This window comes from Botryllus schlosseri, chromosome 10 (genome assembly GCF_051294905.1).
Source record: "Botryllus schlosseri isolate E-star chromosome 10, Bs_hap1, whole genome shotgun sequence".
NCBI lineage: Eukaryota > Metazoa > Chordata > Ascidiacea > Stolidobranchia > Styelidae > Botryllus > Botryllus schlosseri.
In genome coordinates this window covers 25,115,226-25,136,853 of record NC_137245.1, presented here as the reverse complement: position 1 = coordinate 25,136,853, position 21,628 = coordinate 25,115,226, and the positions used below count along the sequence as shown (strand labels likewise).

Here is a 21,628-nt window from a genome sequence, read left to right as displayed (position 1 = left end):
ACTTGACTTGGCTTGACTTGACTCGAGTCACCTCCAAAAATCGAGTAACTTGACTTGACTCGAGTCACTTTCAAAGATCGATTGACTTGACTTGACTCGAGTGAAAATTTGCAATGACTCGAGATGACTTGTGACTCAAAGGCACTGACTTCATCCCAACACTGATTCCTGGTTACTGATTTGACCGGTATATGCTCCTAATTGAAGCCCACACCATAATCCTGATATTATAGTCGCTATCTCAACCTCAAACCTAACCCTAACCCGATCGTCATTCTAAACCAGGGGTGGCCAACCTTTCAGCCAAAGGGCCATATTCGATTGACGAATTATTGCGCGGGACGCTAGCCGCGGGATACGCAAAAATGTTCGAAGTTCATAGGTCAGTAATATTGTCACTTGACTATATTGCGGGCCTGCTGCATACATCACTGGGCTCAGTTTGCAAGGACTGGACTATTCGGCGCCTGGACAATGGACATATCGATATCGAAAGCTTCGACCAACATGCGTCAATCATTTTGTGCCTAGGTTTCATATAGTCGACGGTCTTTCTGCGAGCGCAAAAGGAAGGTCGCATATGTTGAGCGACACTCGTAATGGCGAATATATAGTTCGACTCAATCTGATACATTTGGCGTTCTTTCATTTTCACAAAGGGGTAACAATATTAAAAGCAAGAAATCGGGTGACAACATGTTGCGCAAATTATTCTTCTTTATTGTAGTGTACGAAGATCTACCAAAATGTGACTGGCTCATGGATCTGCCGATGCGTCGGAACTGATATGTTAGTCATCACATCTCAAGGGTTGCGGCCAGACTAATTTTTGGTTGGCCTTGCAAGTTCACAATCTGTGCAATCCATTTTTGATAATATTACTAATTTCGGAAATTACCTCGCGGGCCCCTCAAAACCTTCTCGCGGGCCACGGGTTGGCCGGCCCTGTTTTAAACCTTACCCGGCCCTGAACCCAAATTTTACCCACATTCTGAAGTGTTGCATGTCCAATTGTCGTATGCTGAAGTGCCACATGCTGACATACTCATGTGACCACGGACTGTTAGAACAATGTGAAGCTCTTTAGAGACCACGGTTGACTGTCATTTATTCGCTACCCAGGTCTGTGCGGTATGTCCTCTAAAATTAGCTGTCGTGTCTGGTGTGCAATCGCCAGTCATCAATCGCGCTATAGCTATAGCGCCCCTATCAAAACCAATACCAATCCATAACAACAATCCTAAATTTAGGATTTTACTCAATCCCATAAAGTGCCACCGATCCTATATCTAGGATATTTTTCAAATGCGTACAGTGAATTCCGGAATTGGTTCTATATCCAGATTATGGGTCTATTCGAGGCTACTTAATAGGCTTGTTGTCAGAAACAATCATTTTTGTTACCGAAGGTATTTTTTATAAATCACATATCTATACAATAGGTCAACCTTTTTTTGGTTTGACCACTAGGTGACTTTTCATAAAATGAGCAGCCGAAATATTGCAATATCATCTCTCTCTATATATAAATATATATATTACTAATATAGACACACACAAACACAATGTACCATGCGATACACAAGACACACTGCAATGTAATGTAAATAATGCAGACGTGAAATATAACATTATGTAACCCGCCACCATCTTGTAGGCTGCACAACATAGCCTTCTAGGGACATAGTACTCTACAAAATGGAATTTCATAACTTGTCAATCGAACACTACGAAAAGTACGAATTGATGACACAGTTTGTGTTCGGTTAGGCCGAACCGTCACATGTTATGTATCTTTCCAAATTGATATTCAGCTTTTGTAGGTCGAGAAAGTCGGGACTTCGAAGAACTCTGAAGTCTTCCCCTGCGATTGTCTGAAATTAATAAATTGCAGATTAATATGCCACCAGAATGACGATACTGCCGTAACCAGGACCGGGCATATTATATAAATATTATTGAACTCACTTTCAGTTCGGACACGTCTACAGCTTCTCCGACGCCAACTACGAATGGTATTACATCGATATCACGAAGCATCTGTGCGCTTTGGTCCAAATCATTTCGATCAGTCGCCCTGAACGGTGAGCAGTGAAGACTCATGAACAGTCAGCCAACAATCATAGCAATATAAGCGCACTTGTTATTCTAGAAATATTCAGGGGTGGTCACGGTCAGTAACGAAGTGATCGAATCTTTCGGAGTACCCAAATAGTGTAGAGAGAAGTTAGTTCCACTTTTATGAGAAACATTGTCATAAGAACCTTGTGAAATACCTCCTGTATCACGGTAATTGAATACGTTTTTGAAGAAAGCCGTAATTTTTAGTGTTGATGTATGGCAAGTTTTTGTTGCGCTGAAATCGCGAGAAAGTTGCATTGGAAGACAATGTTTGTAGCATTTCAGTAAAGGCGAAAATACAGTTCCGCGCTTAACGCGTCTCAAACAGCTATAGTGAAGAAGTATGGTCCGGCTTCGCTAGCAATGAGTTGATATCAAACATCAGAAGTGTAGCAATAACTGACATCTCAAGCTTTTGCAGTAACCGCATCACCATTTGGGATAAACAACGGCAGCGCACAATGCCTGCCTTATGGAGGCGAAATTACAGTGGCCAGCCATCCACGAATGGCCCTAAAGCGGTGAGAATTGTCCATTCTCACAAACGTTGCAGTAAAGAGTTGCATTTATGCGCCATAAGTTTTTTACTTATTATTAGGATATAATAAATAAACTTAAAAGGATATTGAAGCTATCACGCCTCCCAGACGAATGGGTCATCACTAGGGCGATTCAAAATTTTGTAGAAATTGTAGCGTTAAGTCAAGAAATTGTCAAAATTGTTTACAAAGTCAAAACATTTTTGCATCCTGCAATGCGGTTGTGTCGCAGATGTTTGCACTGTCGGAGAACTTATCATCTGACATTTTACACAGTTTGTAGCCTACTTTATGAGCTTGTAGCTTAAACGGACCATTGTCTGCTCGTTGTGAATCATAAACGGTCAAATGAAACAAATACGTTAACATGGTGCTAATGCTCAACGTACTGCAATATCCCAACTGAAGCAAGACTACCTGGGCATTGGTTCTTATATGAAGAGCGCATGAACAAAAATTCTGATGTAGATAACATTGTCAGAAGGAAGCAACACGGTGTGTCACCAGCAGTGTGCGCACAACTTCAGTGTTGCCAGCCAACAACTGCTGCTGTTGACCATTCTTTCTCCATTCTTGGCAAGCTACTTGGTAAGGACAGACACTTTCTTAAGGAGAATGTAGGGAAGTATCTTTCGTTGTACTACAACAAATATTAATTATTTGTACCATAATGCGTGGTGTAACTATTGGAATTCTTAATAGGTTCAGATTTCGTTAAAATATAGTTTTCAGGCCAAAATTTGTCACTTTTTAAGTAACAAAGTATTTTCAGGTCAAACTACTTCGCAAGGACAGACAGTTCCAACCATAAATGAAGATAAGTAGTACAATTCTAACATTAGATCACCATGAACCGAAATCAGACGAGGATATACCGGCTCTTTAAGCTCGGTTATCAGATTTGGCACATTCGTATTGCGGGTGCCCCATCGACAAGGCCGATTTTTTGATGAACAAGGAGTGTTTCCTCGCTATCAAAGCATTACGCTCCAACACTGAAATTCATATCACTAAACCAGACAAGGGATCCGGGGTTGTCATTCTAAACAAAGCTGACTACATTTCGAAAATGGAATCAATATCGCATGACGAAACCAAATTTATCTCGCTTGGTTCGGTTTCTGATTTCGATAACACAGCCAAAATTGAAACACGACTGGTACGCCGACTGCTGGCGTTGAAGAAAAACGGTGTCTTGACTGCGGAAATATATAGCTCAATCAGACCAACGGGATCGCAAAGACCACGCATGTATGGACTACCAAAAACTCACAAAGAAAACGTTCCCATGAGACCGATACTGTCCATGATCGGGTCTGCTCAACATCAACTGGCAAAATGGCTTATCGGCATCTTGGAACCTGTTCGCGAACTGTACGGCACCGAATGTGTTCGTGATTCGTTCACTTTCGCCAGTGAGATGCGAAACCTGAACCTGCCGGATTCAGAAGTGTTCTTGAGCTCATTTGATATCTCTAGTCTCTTTACAAACGTTCCGCTGCAAGAGACTATCGATATTTGTGCGAACGCGCTTTACGGCGGTAAGCTAGCACCACCATCAATGCCGCGTAAAGTTTTTGTTGAACTTTTACAGGCAGCTACATGTTCCGTTGAATTTAGCTTTAACGATGTTATCTATAAACAAATAGACGGCATATCGATGGGATCTCCCTTGGGACCTATTTTGGCTAACATTTTCGTAGGATTTTATGAGGTCGAGCTTCTCACCCAGCGTGTGTCCGCCAAACCGGTGTTGTACCGACGTTATGTAGACGATACTTTTGTCATTTTCAGAAATGAGATAGACTGCGATCAATTTCTCATTCACTTAAACTCGCTTCACCCGGCTCTGTTATTCACAATTGAAAAAGAACGAAATAACTCATTGTCATTTTTGGACGTTTTAGTCGAAAAACATGATACCAATAAATTTGAAACATCAATCTTCCGGAAACCGACATTCACTGGCCAATACCTTCGTTGGAACTCATTTAGTCCTAGACGCAGAAAAATCAACCTCATAGGCACCCTCGTGCATAGAGCGTTGATGATATGTTCGGGTAATAAACTGAACTCAGAACTTGACAATATCCGGAAAATCTTACTTCATAACGGCTACCCTGAACATGTCATCAACCGTGGCATAGAGAGGAAAGTAACGTATTTCAATGCAGAAAAGTCAACAGAGCCTACCGAACGAACAACCAAAGATGTTTACATCCATCTACCTTGGATAGGGCCTATTTCCACCCGCTTTGAAAAGCAATTGATTTCAGCGGTCAATAAGTGTTACGACACAGTGAAGACCAACGTGATTTTCACGACAACGCAACTGCTCCCCGCAACACGTAAAGACGTGCTACCCGCACTTCAGCAAAGCAATGTAGTTTATGAATTTAAGTGTCACTGTGATTGTGGCTACGTGGGAAGAACGTCAAAGCGATTGCAGGAACGCATAAATCAGCATGTCCCTAGATTCATTAGAACACGCTCGATGAAAAGCTCACCCTTAACTCACCCGCTCAAGATTGATGCGGAACAATCAAAGGCCATAAATTCTGCAATTGGCAAACACTTGTTGGATAATCCCGCCTGTGCAAAAAATTATCGAGACGACAGATTTCGCATACTCGGAAAGGGTCGCTCACACTTTCATTTGTGCGCCTTGGAGTCGACTTTTATCAAAATACACCAGCCAAGGCTGTGTCAACAAAAAGAGTTCGTGTATCATCTAAAAATAGTACATTGAACGCTCTCGTATTCGACATTTCGTGCTGGTGACGTCATATTTTGTGTTACGATTGTTGATATACGCTGTTTTTTCGAATTCTCTACTAGTTGCTGACGATTACCCCTGACGAGTGTCAGCCGAAAATATTCGGGTTCATTTTAATATGAATATACTATTCAATTGTATATTGAAGTTCTGTACCTCAAAGAAGCCGTTCAATTCTAACATTGTGTGCGAAAACACCTATTTCCATGCATGAGGGAATAATTTTGTCAAAATTAAGTTTTTTAAGGTCAAAAAATCTCACAATTTGGATTGGTTAGGTCGAAATCTTCAATGTTTAGGTAAAAAATCATTCTAGTCATCACAAATCATATTTATAATATAGGTATGTGTCTTGACCGCAATGAAACCCCTGAGAGTGGGCCCCTAGGATTCCCGGGAACACCTGTTAAATAATCACCGCCGTAACAGATGAAACTATAAATATACTGACCGTCCGTCGGTGAGTAGTATTAAAACTTGAACATTGCCAGATTTCTTGAAGTTTCTTGAGTTGACGAAGTTATTCTTGACTTCCCTCAAAGCTGCAGCTGTGAAGGTAGTGAATCCCATAAATGATATATCGCTCACTGAACGTTCGAATTCTGCCTCCGTATGGTAACCCAGTCTAATTTCGGTCCGAATATACGGTTGGTCGTTGTCCTCAAATCTGAATGGGGATATAGTCGTATGATGAACGGTTAATATAAACGGTTTCTATTCATGAAACACAGACCTATACAATCCACGATTCCTGTTCGGTGAATTTACCATATTTTGAGGGTCGCAAAATAGGACAATTTTTACAAATCACAGAATTTATAAAATCGGACGGGAAAACGGGTCTTTTGAAAATTTTGACTGGAAATACTGTTGTGTGATGTCATTTTTCCAACCAGACTCCCGGAAGACCGCTCTGACGTAATTTTGCCGTCTCTGCCGTCGAAATCCATATTTCGCGTCATTTATGGAGTTGTTTTTACTTGTGCCTGTACAGTGTACAGTGTACAGTAGCCTGGCTGTCAAAACCATAAAGCTATAATAGCGGAAGAATTGCCAAAAAGGAGGGTATTTGGGCGTTCTCGGTGAACATATAATCGATTTCTTCAAAAAGAAGGACAAATCTTCCTAAAGAAGGACGTATGGTAACCAGGGCAGTGTAGTCGGAGTCGCAGTCGTAGAGTCGGAGTCGGGGTTAAGTTAAATTTTCTCTTGTTGGAGTCGGAGTCGCAGAAAATTTGTAGCACTCTTTGGAGTCCGAGTTAGGGAAGCACATACTGACTGGAGTCGGAGTTAGTTGAAATGCTCTGCCTCCGACTCCATGTACTTTGAATCAAACGATATGTTACCAAAGAGTGCAGTTGCAGAAGTCATGAAGTCTTTACGTTTTCGAACCATCACAAACTTTTAATTTCTTTCTGTGAGTTTTCATAATTTCTGTGAACCACACACGTCTAAAAATGTGGTAGAGGTGTGATTTTCCGAGTAGAGTTACAGGAATGTCGGAGTCGGAGTTCTGTGAAGAAAATATTAGGAGTAGGAGCTGGAGTCGTGAATCAAAAATTCCTGGAGTCGGAGTCAGAGTCACTATATTGAAAACGTCTGGAGTCGGGTTCGGATTCAGAGCAGGAGTCGGTGCTAAAAGGAATCCACTCCACAGCCCTGATGGTGACCCTATCTTAAATCAGTAATCTACAGTGGTTGAGGTTTGTACATCGGATTTAGGCCACGTCACAGGAACAGTGCTCATAATTGACTCACCCCTCTTCCTGTATATAGTAATGCGAGTATTGCAGTACTCCGAATTGCACATCGGAAAAACTTGCGCTAATACGTTGAGCAACGTCGATCACCCATCTTTTCACTTTCTCAAAATTCGTTGGTGAAACACTGCCTGATCCATCCAATGCAAACATTACGTCCACCAAACATTCTGAAGATTTGGAACAATGTTAACAAGTGATGCAAACCGGTGACTTTTCCGCATGGCGAGCTTCCTTGACTTACTTGGTTTTAACTTCAATGTTTAAAGTACTGCAAGTCACGTTCTAATGTGATCAGTAATAAAGTAGCCTACTTCAACTTTTTTGGAATTGTTCACTCCAGTGGTTACAATTTTAGACTGCTTCTACTTATTGGCAGTTTTCAGTTCAGATCACAACTATACATAAGCCTATAACACTTACTATTTCCTGGCCTGGAAATCACTGCCTTTTACCTTAACTTGATTCAAAGCTTATTATGCGTTACGCCTACTTCCGCTTCAGTAGCCTACCAACTAGGGCAGGGGCGGGAAACATACGTTCCGCGACCCGTAGACAGTTTCCGGTCTTACATGATAACGTGGCCCCACTACTTGCTTACTACGTCAAATTATAGTGACTGTTGGTTATTCTTCAGTTTATTGTGTTCTTGTGTTTTGCGTTTATGCGTCACTTGTTCGAATTCAAGCTTCTCAACCTGCGAAAGATCGGCATTAAGCTATTTGGTCTGTTCTACCCATGAACTGTAGGGTTACCATATTAAGAGGTCCAAAAATGTGGACACTTTTTACATGTCACAAAAGATGATTTACATCATTCATTAATACGTGGAATTTGGAGATTTTACGGCTAATATTGACTATCGTGACGTTATGTACGATCGTATGACTCCCATAGCTATGAAGACGGACGAATTGCGAAAAAAGAGGTCGTTTAGGCGTCCTCGGAGGACATTTCAGATTTCTTGAAAAAGGAGGAGATATAGTAACTCGAACCAACGATGACTACTTTGGCCACCGCAGGCCACATGCCACACGCGAATTGTTAGGTGATCGTTACGTCGGCCTGCACGTTTGCATGTACCATTCGGATACATCAGGGGTGTCATACTCAACTTGCGTTTGCTTGCCGGATTCAAACCTGTAGATCGCTAGTGTCGCGGACAAGTCAAATGATTCCGAAATGTTACCTCAAAATCCATGCCCTTGTTTTTCACTTGCATACCATTATTACCAAGCTTATACGCGTGATATTATATTACAATAATTACATTCTACTTCTATCACAGCTCCATTATAGCAACACCTGAATTCGCAAACAATTGAATCGACAGAAGCAAGATTTATTGGCCGGTTGAATAAACCCCTAAAACAGTGGCTCTATAGCGACGAGTTTGCAAATTTCTAGGCTCCCTTTGTTTTAGTCGTTATCCCCGGGTATGCGTTGTGAGGAATAAGAGAATCAACTGTAGGAATTTGGTTCATCATAATTATATCGCGATTCGGGTTTCTGTGAAGGCCGGCGACCTTTTGAGTCAAAACGGATGCAGCATTTTGACATCAAATATTTGAATTCTATTTTCTGAATATTTTATTCTCCATGTAACCTGCGTATAACAGTTTCGCGTTTTCGCTTCTGTGAAGAATTACTTCTTGGCGTTTTTGCTCCTTTTTTTCCAAACCTCCGACCTCAGTGTGTACATTTTGATTTCTGGATTTGGTGTCAATGCCAGCGACTTGATTTGGTTCCTAATGGGACTAGAGTGAAACAATAGCACCGCTGTGGGGTGGTTATAATGTGGCCTATGAACAAACTCGACATTTACTATGTCTTATCGTATTAAATGATGGCAGTATTTATTTCTAAAAATGTAAGCAGTTGTTATGTGCTGGATAAATACTGGACAAAATAAGTATTTTTTCATTTCCTCAAAATTGCTTCGAGAGCCGGATGAAATCGTCTGGCGGCCCGGGGGTGGTATGTTTGACACCCCTGGGATACATTGTGGTATTATATTTATTGACAATGAACCTATAATGACGACATATAGTGTCGGCTTCGTGTTTGTTATACAGGCAACAGTGTTCACACGGAGATAGTCTTTATAAGTTCGGATATTTCACGGGTTCGCGACACTCAGTAAGATCATATATTACCGCCGGGTTGATCGGTTTCCGCTTTGTCGAGTTTCGGTGCATTGCTGCTTCCAGTCGCGCTCGTTGCAGGCTCTGCCAGTATATCCGTGCTTCCGGTGGTGTTATTTGGTGGCTTTTGGTAGTTTAGCTTTTCCAACTTGATTTCAAGACTCGATAGCCCGTTCGCCAAAATATTATTCTCATTCTTCAGACCCTGAATCTCTGAATCAATCGGTGGTGTGTTTTTCTAATTCTCTATACAGAATTCATATTTGTATTATTATAAATACCGGTTAATGCGCGTTCCAATTTTAATTTCGTAGCATTCAAACGACTTTCGAAGTCAGCTGTGACCTCATGAATAGCTGAAACGAAAAGAACAAGAATGATCGGTATTAATAGGGAAATCTGGCGGTATTATTTTCGGCATTTCGCGAACCAAATGCCAAAACTGCCAAAAATAAAAATGATAAAATGCCAAAAATAAGGCCTTTTGAAACTATAGATTTTTATGAAAGTTTTGGATAGAAATGTCAACAAATATTGAAATGAGTCTGCATGAAGCGATAAAACAATAAGTGTGTAATGCTAAAAGCCTAAATTGAGCTCCGCGAATCTTTCGGAAGGCCGCGGTCCACTGTCCAGGGGATCTATGTAATCTGAATGAAAATCTTAGGGCCGAGGCCGAAAAGTCGAGTACTGAAAGATGGATTTACGATGTACTGTGGATTGATCAACCCGGGTAGTAAATGATATCCAGCAATTAGGGATGTAGCTCAATGACTAGGCATTTTCTGTTGCCAATCTCGTCCATTTTGTAACCTCATGTAGCCGACACGCGCGGTCCATGCTGCATTTAGCCCATATAATTCCATTTACTTTCAATTTGCTAATGAAAATGTCAGCATATGGTGCAATCACTGATAGACTGTGTCCCGTTGGACGATAGAGATATAGTTTCATCAATGGACAATTGAACACACGCACTTACGCAGTGCAAAAGGCCTCAGTCGCCAAGAGGTGACCCCCATCAATGTGTATGCTATCATACACATGGCTGCTACCATTCAGTCATTTTTTTGTGCCCGTTGGCTATTTTTTCATATTATATTAAAGCCACTTGTGATTTCTAACCATTGGTTAGCGAGTGAAGGGCTGTGATTCTAACGTGTCAGCAACGATTTTAAATTGTTATCATAAGTGGTATTGTGATCTGTGTGAATGTAGGTAATTATGCACGAATCGACTATTCGGATTAGATTTTGAAGAAGCAGTCGGTCGGTTTTTTATTGGGTGAATTGACTCTCCAACACCGTTGTCAATTCGGTTTTTACTTTCGCTGTTAGATGACACAAAGTGGAAACAAAACGTTTTGTGACTTTTGTTTGATATGCAAGATTAAACTATACAGCGTTTTACATCGTTAATTCCAGTATACAAATATGAATTCCTGCCGACGCCAAAACTGTCAAAAATAAAATCTGAAAATTTCCAAAAATAACAATGCCTGGAAATATAGAATCTCTTAGGTTACAAAGGAATATTGAGAATCTGAGTATCTCGATAAGAAATCAAATCGAATCAATACACGATTTCGTTGCTTACCTGACATCGCGATGGCCTGTAAAGTGAGGGTATCAAATTTGCTTTGAGCAGTTTCCTCTCCATCACCCGGTTGATCACTCTGCGCTGATACATACCTAATACTTACGGACAGGCCCATTGCGAATATTACTTTCGATAGATACATCTGTCAGTTGTAATTACAAATATTTCAAGCGTCTTCTCCACACAGCATAGGATTTACCGAGTTTGCGACCTATTCGCTCACTGGTATGACGGATTAGCCAAATTCGCTAACCCGAAATCATGGGATATGGTATTTTCATCAAGGCTGGACAACTTGAACATTTTCGGCTTTTCCAAATAAGATTAGAACACCGATTTTTTCAGATTAGACTATGGTTACCGTATTTTCGTGGCCCAAATTCCGGACACTCCATAGCGTCTCCTAGCGAGTTCCGGTGGGCTTACTATATGCATCTGGTTTTTATGTGCATCGAGTTGTTAAATTGTGTGAATGAATTATGTCAATAATATTGGTCTATTACTATACACTTTTTATCCTCTCTCTCTCTCTTCCATCCTCTCACAGCCCACGTGATCAAAGTTATCGGTAGAGTTGGTTGAGATGCAGACTTTGAAAATGCAGGGTGGTAAGTCATGTTCATGCCAAACGGACAAGATAAGAATATTTATTAGCCGAAAAGCCGATCCGCCCCAGCAGGCCGCACATCCGGTGGTTTCCAACCTTTCATGGTCGCGACTATATTTCTAATTCGAAAATCTTCCGTGGTCCACCTCAAAATTTGGTAAGCTGGTTACTAAAAAATGACCACGGCCTATGTTGGAAGCTGATTAAGCTCAACACCTTCGCGATCCGCAGAAAAGGGCAAACGACCCCAAGCTTGAGAGCCACTATATCTTTGACACTTGAAATATACGGTTCTCTTGAAATTGCGATTACAATTAGTCTTAGAGTAAATGATAGATATTTTAAGTTATTTTTGGTAGTTTTTCCGAGGACAGGGGTATCCACATTAAAATCAATATACGTGACACTAAATCGCGGACAGCGCGAAGAAAAATTTCAAGTAGCACAAATCTTCCCCACAATAGTATATCGTTTCTGTTGATTTACCAAAAAATTTTCAGCTTCCTTCAAGCCTTCAAAATTCCGGACTTTTAAGCACATTTCAGCATTTCCTCCCGGACGCAGTTTATATATGGAAATTCCGGGCGTAGGCTATGACAACCCTAGGTTAGACTAGAATTAGAATTATAACTATAAAGTGTTTTTTCTTTTTCAAATTAGATTAAAATTATAGCTACACAGTTATTTTCAAATCAGATTATAGAATTAGAATTACTGAATTGGGATATTCAATTCATATCAAATCAGACTTCATATTCATAAGCATGAGAATGGCAATATCTCTACTGTACACTAGGGCTCTTCAAAAATGACTTTTTTTCTTAAATCGTACTGGCTACTTGATAAAATTGTTAGGTTACCTAATTTAAGCCTACACACAAAATTTGGTTCAATTCCAGCCAGTAACCGCTTTGCTACAGGAGAAGAAAGTTTCTATTTATGATATAAAAATAAATAATAAAAAGATTGAAAATTTTCTGTTCACCCCATGAAAGTGTTAGGCTGTCTATAGAAACGATGCTCATTTTTTTTAGGGGTAGCACAACTATAATAAATAAACAAAGAATCGGTCACCGTAAATACTATTTTATTCAAATCCAAATTTTTCGACGGCAATAACTCCGCTTCCACTGGTTGGAATTAAACCAAATTTGGTGAGCATCGTTCTACAACTATGCAGTACTCCTGTAGCATTTACAGGAAAGCCAGAAATTAGATTAAAATTAAAATTAGAGCATACAAACATTTCGCAAATTAGATAAGAATTAGATTACCGGCATTTCGCTCTAATTAAACAACTAGAATTAGATGTAGGCCTAATTGTCCAAGTCTAATTTTGATAGCGCAATAGATGTTTCCCAACGAATTCCCACGAAATCCACATCTAACATCGCTGCACACCCCGTAATGGATTAAATCAAAGCCAAAATCTCTTCATTTATATTCTTCCTGGTAAGGAAGGCGAATGACGACCTACGGAAGCCTCCGTCAATTCTCCTGCTCGAGACATCTGCGCACGTGGACAATACGTCACAATGCCACAAAAGTACAGGTATTTTACGATTTACGTAGCCAGTCAAGTATAATCCGTACCGACACCATAGTTAGTAGTTACGGTATCAAACTTCCCAGTTGACAATACGTACTCCTGCAATGACGGAGATGGAAATTAAAAAATAACACATAACTCGAGGCTATTCCGTGTCTGATAATATATTGAGACCGATCACATCCTTAAACCAGCTATTTCTTCGGCGTGGTTGAAAGTGAACGGCTGAAAACTACTTATGTTTAAAAAGTATTATGCAGCTATGCTCATGTTCAATATACCACGAATACAAGATCCGAAAAGTTATATGCTTGAGTAGGCCTATGACACGTCTTCCGTCTCTATCTCTTGATATTGCTACATAATGCGTACAGACGGCACAGCATTTTCGAATCCTTTCTTGTAGGGATGGTGGGAACCCCTGAAAAGTTCTGGTTTGTATGAACGCGAACGTGAACCTATGACGTCACGTAACATCGTACTAATAATTCCAACCCTGTACTTCAGCGAAGTGATATATTAATGTACATAAGTACACGATACCTAGCGACGAATTAGGCCACATTATGCTACAATGCTGAAGTAGGCTACATGCTGACGTTTTAACGTGACCAAATGTATCAACTGGAGCAATCATATGCTATAATATTCCCATTAAATCAATATCTTCCGTCGATTTGCAAATAATTTCGACGAGGACTTACAAGTTTTTATAAGCTTACGCCAATTATTATCGGTCTAGGCTAGACGGAACAATTATTTCGGCGTCTGACTGTTGCTACATTGATATTAAGTAGAGTGTAAAACGGGTTTCTATACTTGCTATGACGATATATTACCCCATAAACAATTAGATATAGCCAAATCCCCGATCGCAAGGATTTGGTTTTTTTCTGATACAATAAATCAAATCAAGATGAGTCCCGTACGCCTGCCAAATTTTTTACATTAGACGATATATTCTTTATATGAATTTCACTTATTGGTTGAATAAGCGTAATTCGCTGACTATCTGCATGTAGTGTATTTCGTTCTTGATGATGTATGATTACGGGTCCGGCTCACAGCAGAGAGTCACTAAATATTTATACAGACGGAAGTATGAATAATTAGAGCAAACTTTTGTAACAAAACAAGTAAAATTATGGAAATTGGCAAGGTGCATGCTTGTTTAGTGTTGATGTTTTAGGCTGCCAGCCCCATGCAGAGAGTGGTCCGAAGTTGAAATGCAAAGAATTTCAACCAAAGATGTTATAATGAAGGGAAGAATTGTAATATGTGAAAAAGGTTCACAGTTCAGAACCTGTACCTAGGTTCGTTTGTGAACGTGAACTTATAAATTGCTGAGTTTCACACGCAGAAGGCGACCGTGAACCTCACGTTCACACCGTCCCTACTTTCTTGGCCATCTGAGGAAATGATGCACTCAGCGAATAAATTTCAACTTGGAATCGAGTGCGTCTAACGAAAGAGGATTTTCTTTTAGTTTAGTCAGGTCCCCCGTAAATCTAAAGTTAATTAAATATCACTAACGCACCCTTAATTTCTACCACCTCCCTCAACAACCGGTAAAATCTGATGATGTGGGCTGAAATAGGCTAAAAAATGTATATCATTACTAGCAGTTTATAACTTTATTCAACCGGCCAAACATCGTAATCTAGCCGCTTCCATTGTTTGCTAACATAGGTGCTGCTAGAATAGAACCCCTGCGATTCGTAATTTAATGTAATATACGATGGTATATATATAGGCTCGATAACAAGTATGCAAGTAACAAACGAGGGTATAGATTTTAAGGCATCATTTTGAAATTGAATAGTATATTCATATGGAACTGAACCCGAATATTTTCGGCTGACACTCGTCAGGGCTAATCGTCAGCAACTAGTAGAGAATTGGAAAGAATATTGTATATCAACAATCGTATCTCAAAATATGACTGGTCCGGCCAGCGACGCCAGTTGAGTTTGACAACCCTGGCCTAGGCCAAGGGGGGTGTCCGATTTCAAAGACTACTCCAAGTCGTTTCGACACCTTCCTATCTCTTCATTGTATCGCAATTTTGTGGTGTAATGACTTGATAAAAATTGCTAATAAACCGAAACCGAACCATGCTGTTGTCGCTGATGTGGATTTCTTTCTTTCTCTCTGGCTTAGGTGCAACGAATGATGACATAAATATGATTAAGGATGGGTAGCTAATTTGTGGACCAGGTAGATATCAACAGCAACTCAACAACATCGACATTCAGCTCAATGCGACTCTGCGAATAATTGATATCCTATCGCATTAATCTAGGGCCATGTCAATAAACTCTATTAGGTTTACGTAGCCTTACTAGCCTATACCGAAATAGTCGTCTTCAGTCGCAGATAACATGCTTAGGAGCTTAGTGTCAAAATCCAATCCAGCATCCCAGTTTCTACTGTTCCATCAGCTCAGTTCACGCCTATTCTGTGCCTCATTACCACATACATCCCAATCTTCCTGCGTCAGTAAAACGCACAAAGCCTATTCCGAAACAATTATAATTTCCAAAAGTCAGCCTCAACACTGCCTCCGCCGCTGCAATGATATAATATATTATGTCATATTCCAACGCTATCGCAGGCCTATATCAAAATAAAAACGCGTGAAAAAAGCATCACTTTCTCTTCAGTCATGCCTCCAAGACCAGGTTTGGTCAGGAAATTAGCCACCGTTGCGTTAAAATTTCAAAATGGTCGTGACTTGGTATCTACTGGTTGGGATTGAACCAAATTTGGCAAGAAACGTTATTTTGAGCAACGTACCCAACAATCCCGTCATGTAGGCTGCGAAATTTGGGGAGTAAAAGTTCTTTTCGAACAACCCTACTACACAAGCTTCGTTCACGATCAACTCCATGTCAAAATTCAGGTAACCGTCTATTGCACTATATTTCGTCCCGCACAGAATGCACCTACTAACATTATCGCCACCGTAAGCCTCTAATTTTCAACGGGGGCGGATGTTTGCCGCCTTGAGTGAACTCGGGCAGCTCTTTGACGCCGACATACTCCATTATCATCTCCACTAAGAAATTCAATTGTTCACTCGTCGCCACCTCGTGGTACTGTTTCAGCATGAAATTTTCCACGCACACCGGTAACCGTTCCAACGTCCTTCTGAACGATTCGTACTGCCGGTTCTGTTCGACAACATTCAGTATCCAGTATCGAAAAGCGGGCCAGGAAGGTGACGCTAAATGCCGGGACAAATAACGATTCGAGCCGGCGTCGCCAAAGAACACGTTAACGGACACGGCTTCCGTCTCGGACGTAACCTGATGCCACCAAAACGCGGGTATGAACAACATATCTCCTTGCTCAAGCACACACTCGTAACACTGCGCGTGTCCGAAATCAGGATACTTAGAAATATCAGGTTGTTCACAGTTTACGCGCGATTGGATGGTTTTACCTTTTGAACCTAACGGGTTTGGGTAGAGCTTGTTCAAATCTGAGCTGTTGAATAGTTTTACACGTTTCCTACCGCGAATCATCATTAACATGCCTTCGCTCGGGTCGAAATGACAAAATTCGTAATGACCCTGGTGCGCGATCCATAGAAACGGACCGTTGTGCACCTTTTTGACATATTTCGGCATCTCACACTCGGAGCTAATCTCCGGAAACGCTTTGGAGATGTTTTGCACCGCCATGTACGAACTAAGACCGCGCGCGTTGCCCTTTCGCATGTCGGAAATATACTGTTCGAAAGTGGTAGTTCTGAGGGTGTAGTTTTTGCCCACTTTGTAGTCGTCTTGATTCGTTTTACCTCTCACGTTCACCTCGTTGCTTGAGATCCTGCCCAAAAGATATTCTACGGACCAGTTCGATTGAGGTAACTCGACCAAATAATCTTCTATCACAACTGGGCATTGAGGAATCAGAAATTTTGATTCGAAGTCTTCCACGCTGATATTTCTCTCTCTTCTGACCGCCACATGGTGACCTGGAGCCATTTTTGCAGAAGAGAATGGTACGCTGTTCGCGTTATTCATCACTAGACTATGGCATTAATTCAAACCAGGTATTTCAAGCAGTTTAATAACTGTAACAATGGAAAATAAAAGACAAAAGCAATCAGTAAAACTGGAAAACATAAAAAAGGCAGTCACTGTGCAGATAGCAAAAGTAGAGAAAATGCGCTTGATAAAATCATGAAATCCTGTGGGCATGCGAATACAGAATCAATGATTTTACTGCTATCAAACGATACTGGCTTGGGTGGCCCAACATCTGGTTCAGTCATGTAAATCAAACACATCAAGTGGATTTGAGAATGTCTATCAACAGTTTACACACATACGTAACAATATTGATGATTGATAATACAGAATGATTGGCACCTTCAAAAGCAACACTCTCAATGACTTAGTCATGCTTCCCTGGAGCAAACAGTGGATATTGTGTACGGTTACCATATTTTGAGATTCGGAAAACAGGACACTTTTTACAAATCATAAAATTTATAATATCGGACGACAAAACGGATAATTTGAAAATCTTTACGGGAAATACTGTTGTATTGATTAAAAAAAGAAATCTCGAAAGACCCACTCAAATGTCCAGATCCCAGAACTTTTCAGTTGTCCTTGCCATCACTGCCGTCGAAATGCAGATTTCTCAACATTTATGGCATTTTTGAGTTTTGCCTGCACATTGTGCAACCGATGGTCTGTCAAAGCTGTTAAGGAGGACATTTGGGCGTCCTCGAAGGACATTTACGATTTCCCGTAAAAGAGGTCGTATGGTAACCCTATTATTGTGAAGTCTACAAAGCATTGATGCATCCAAGACTCAGTAGCCCGACTTCATATCGCAACATTGACATGACATGTCAAATCTTTATAACATCAGCATAATCCAGTTTTCATGAACTCTCACCCTATGTTGCTGTCGTGTTCCTCCGAGCTGCATCCAATTTACAAAGCAATTTTGTAAATGCAAATCAAATTGTTATTTCCAGCAGCCACGAGATACTGTAAGTCCTTTCCACAAGTGATATTGTTGATCATCGGTCCATTAGCCAACGAGTCGATAGGTATCTTATCATCTCGCTCACATACTGGCCAATCAACAATCTGCAACGCTGGCCTCGGTTTACCCGGTATATAAGGCTTCAACTTCTTCGAATCTCGTTTTGAACCCTTGTTGTTGCAATCATAGATCCAAATACGACCCTTGTCATCACCCGCGAATAAATACCTGCCGGCTGTTGTAATATTCAAATAAAGTTGATCTGTATTAGACCATTTTAATTCGTCGACAACATTTGCTTTAAATGAAGATTTCGCTTGTTGGATCTCTCGCAATGCATTGCTTGGTTTCCACAAGAAAATAACCCCACTTTGAGCGCATTTAGTCGCAATTAAATCATCATCGACAATCTCCAAGCCGTCAACACAAGGTTCTTCTGCCACAAATAAAAATTTCGCCTCTGACGGGTTCGAATGCGTGCGGATACTCTTACCGGACACAAAACCGTCTTTGACATACCAACAGAAAAGGCCGCCTTCTGTAGCACAAAATAAGTAATCTTCCTGGTAAACTAACATTTTTAAAGGGCTGTAGTGCAGCCCGGAAAAAGTCGCAAGCTTCTTATATGAGAAATGGTAATCGGGCAGTGACAATTCTCCGATATCCCATAGACATATTTTCCTTTCATTTCCTGCAGTCAGCAAAAGGTTAGGATTTCCAGGTACAAAGCATAGTTCTTGAACAGGCTTGGTGTGGGCTCTGAAGAATCCATAAACGCAGAATTGCTCAGCGTGAATCAAGTATACAGTCCCAAAGCAACCACCACACGCTAGAATATTTGAAGTAAACTTTTTACAGTGAATTTGCGCCCAGTCTAAAGTGTAAAACTCTTCCCCTTGTTTGAAGAACTTCGAAACTACCTTTGCGGTATTGACATCGATGATGCATACCGTGTCTCCCCCACACGTAGCCACAATATCTGTGGATTCCGGTTGGAATTTGCAGGACCAGATTTGCACCGAGAAGTTGCCGGGATCGTTATCTGAGTCATGAGACTGCAAGAAGCAGTGAGTTTTGAGGAGCTGGGTATCATCTTCCGGGTAGATGTGAGATTTTTTGCTGCGGTTTGAAGGCGACGATATACGTATTTCAGCATCCATGATTAAGTTACACACAAGTAAGCTGACCGGAACCTAAACTTTTAGTGGTTTATGAATAATTTTAGCAGAAAAAAGCATTGAAGCATTATTGTGCATTATTTTAACAAAATATGGAGAAATATAGCGGAGCGTGTCATGTTTTGATGATGTATTGTAGTGTAGTGCCAAACTGCATTTACAGGAGATTTGCTGAAATAGATACCGAGTGTGACAAAGATTTATGAAGACAGTTTGCCAAATACAGGTCAACTAAATATAATGAACATAGGACAGCCACTGGATATGATACATAATTACAGATTGCAGACTTAAAACACATGAGTGCCTACCATAGGCAACTGTCTGTAAATATGAATCTTCCTTGGAATAACTTATATACCATCAACCACAACATGCTATCATTAGATTGGATTTTGATAGCAACGCTTCAGCACGTCGCCGCGACAGATGGCAATGTAAAGAAGTGGCTTTCACGTAAAAACGTAGTACAAAAACTCATTCATATCAAACATTCTATGGCATGTAATCCTATGAATCTTGATAAAGACACTATTGCTAATATTAACATGCATCAGTACCATTACCTAAATTTACCCAAAAGTCTGATGACAATGATTCTCGGAAACAAATGCTTTCCATCAATGCCAATACAGCAAACAGCAGTTGAATTGACATAATCCCTCACATTTTTTACGCGACCTTTATCAGGATAATTCTCCTTTGCTACAATTGGTCCTGATTGCAGGAGACTGTCGCAATTGTCAATCCGGGCATGCATTGACAACGTGAAAACCTTCCATCTTCTTATAATTAGGAATGAACTTTTGTTATAATCCCTTCTGATTCTAGCAACGTGACGTCCTTGGTCGCACCGATAAATTTGGCTGATAACTCCCACGTCAGAATCTTAATATCCACGTGTGTCCCGATCCAATTCTTATCCGGCACATCCCGTGGCATTTGGCACACGCACAAAAACTTACCGCCGTAGTCGACAAACAAACTGGAGCCAGCGGTTTCTAAAACGACTCCCTCACAAGTGCTACCAGAAACATCACCCAGTCCCACGAACGATGAATTGCGTAGTAAACTAGAAAATGTTTTGGTGCTATGGGATGGTTCGTTTTCTTGCTGCGTGGAATATTTTCGGTTCATCAATGAAGAAATACATGTTCTCTTGCTCATAAGAGGTGCGCTCCATGCCTTGATAGCATAAGTGCGGCTAACTGTCTCTTTTACCGAAACCAATTGTCGGATAACACATCTCGATGTAAGAAGTGCCATTAAGCTGCGGTTATCAATATACCTAGCTGGAAATCATACAGGAATAGAACATTTATGCACATTCAGAACAACGACCTGTTGAAGAGAAAGACAATCATTTGATAAATTGTGTTTCTGCTGTCAAACTTGATGCATGTAACAGCAGTGCAAGAATTATAATTTTATATTTTTTGCTATAGTTCTTTAAATATTGGTTTCAACATGCTGAGAGCGAGTCGAAGGTATCGGTTAAGTTCTCACATTTCACTGAACTGAACACTGATCAAAAGATGCAAAATTTGCCTAATCGTTATAAAGATCATGTTTGCAAACGCGGACTCGAAGCTGGATATAGACTAAAAAATAGGGCACTTCTTCGATGGCAGTCAGAGATTGAAAAGTGTTCACCATGATCACCAATGAATGTTTTCCATAAACACGAATAAAATTTTATAAACGTCAAAATATATTGTTTTCGCGTTTGGAGAGGGTTAGGGTAAAAGTTGGGTTTTGGGTATCCCAAGATTAGGGTGGGGGGAGGGAAGATATTGGGGTTGGGTTAGGAGGAATATTAGGGTTGGGGGAGGGGAATATTAGGGTTGGGGTTAGGGGGATATCAGGGTTGCGGGAGGGAGGATATTAGGGTTAGGGAAGGGGGATATTAGGGTAGGGGGAGAGGGAGATTGGAGGTGGGGTAGGGCATCCCAAGATTAGGGTTGGGGAGGGGGATATTAGGGTTGGGGGAAAGGGGGATATTAGGGTTGGAGGTGGGTTAGGTTCAAAGTTTAGGATAGATTACCCCTAACCGGGGTTTAACCCACCTCCAATCTCCCTTTCCCCCATACCACCTCTCCCACAGGCCACAGCCCTAATATACCCCTTTCCTCAACCCTAATCTTGGGATACCCTACCCCAACTTTGACCCTAACCCCCCTCCAATCCCCCTAACCCCCCTCCAATCCCCCTAACCCCAACCCTAATATCCTGCTAACTCCCAACCCTAATACCCCGCCTCTCCCAACTCTAATCTTGGGATACCCTAACCCTAACCCACCTCCAATCCCCCTTTCCCCCAACCCTAATATCCCCCTTCCCTAACATCC

At 40.9% G+C, this 21,628-nt stretch overlaps 3 protein-coding genes across 3 annotated transcripts; all 3 read right to left on the bottom strand.

Moving 5' to 3' along the window:
• Nucleotides 1-1,394: 1,394 nt before the first annotated feature.
• Nucleotides 1,395-12,156, bottom strand: LOC145448604 (matrilin-1-like). The gene is made up of 7 exons (XM_080327019.1): nt 10,937-12,156; nt 9,622-9,696; nt 9,353-9,553; nt 7,195-7,366; nt 5,888-6,103; nt 1,969-2,077; nt 1,395-1,874 (listed from the first exon to the last, which is right to left on the bottom strand). Exons 1-7 carry the CDS (start codon nt 11,079-11,081, stop codon nt 1,767-1,769), a joined length of 1,026 nt encoding a protein of 341 aa, XP_080183145.1. The 5' UTR covers nt 11,082-12,156; the 3' UTR covers nt 1,395-1,766.
• Nucleotides 12,157-15,608: 3,452 nt separating this feature from the next.
• LOC145448404 (tRNA wybutosine-synthesizing protein 5-like) lies at nt 15,609-17,123 on the bottom strand. The gene has a single exon (XM_080326784.1). It carries the CDS (start codon nt 17,121-17,123, stop codon nt 16,050-16,052), a length of 1,074 nt encoding a protein of 357 aa, XP_080182910.1. The 3' UTR covers nt 15,609-16,049.
• Nucleotides 17,124-17,153: 30 nt separating this feature from the next.
• LOC145448402 (leucine-rich repeat and WD repeat-containing protein 1-like) lies at nt 17,154-20,077 on the bottom strand. Its single transcript, XM_080326783.1, has one exon. The coding sequence runs from the start codon at nt 19,260-19,262 to the stop codon at nt 18,048-18,050; it is 1,215 nt and encodes a 404-aa protein (XP_080182909.1). The 5' UTR covers nt 19,263-20,077; the 3' UTR covers nt 17,154-18,047.
• Nucleotides 20,078-21,628: the final 1,551 nt, after the last annotated feature.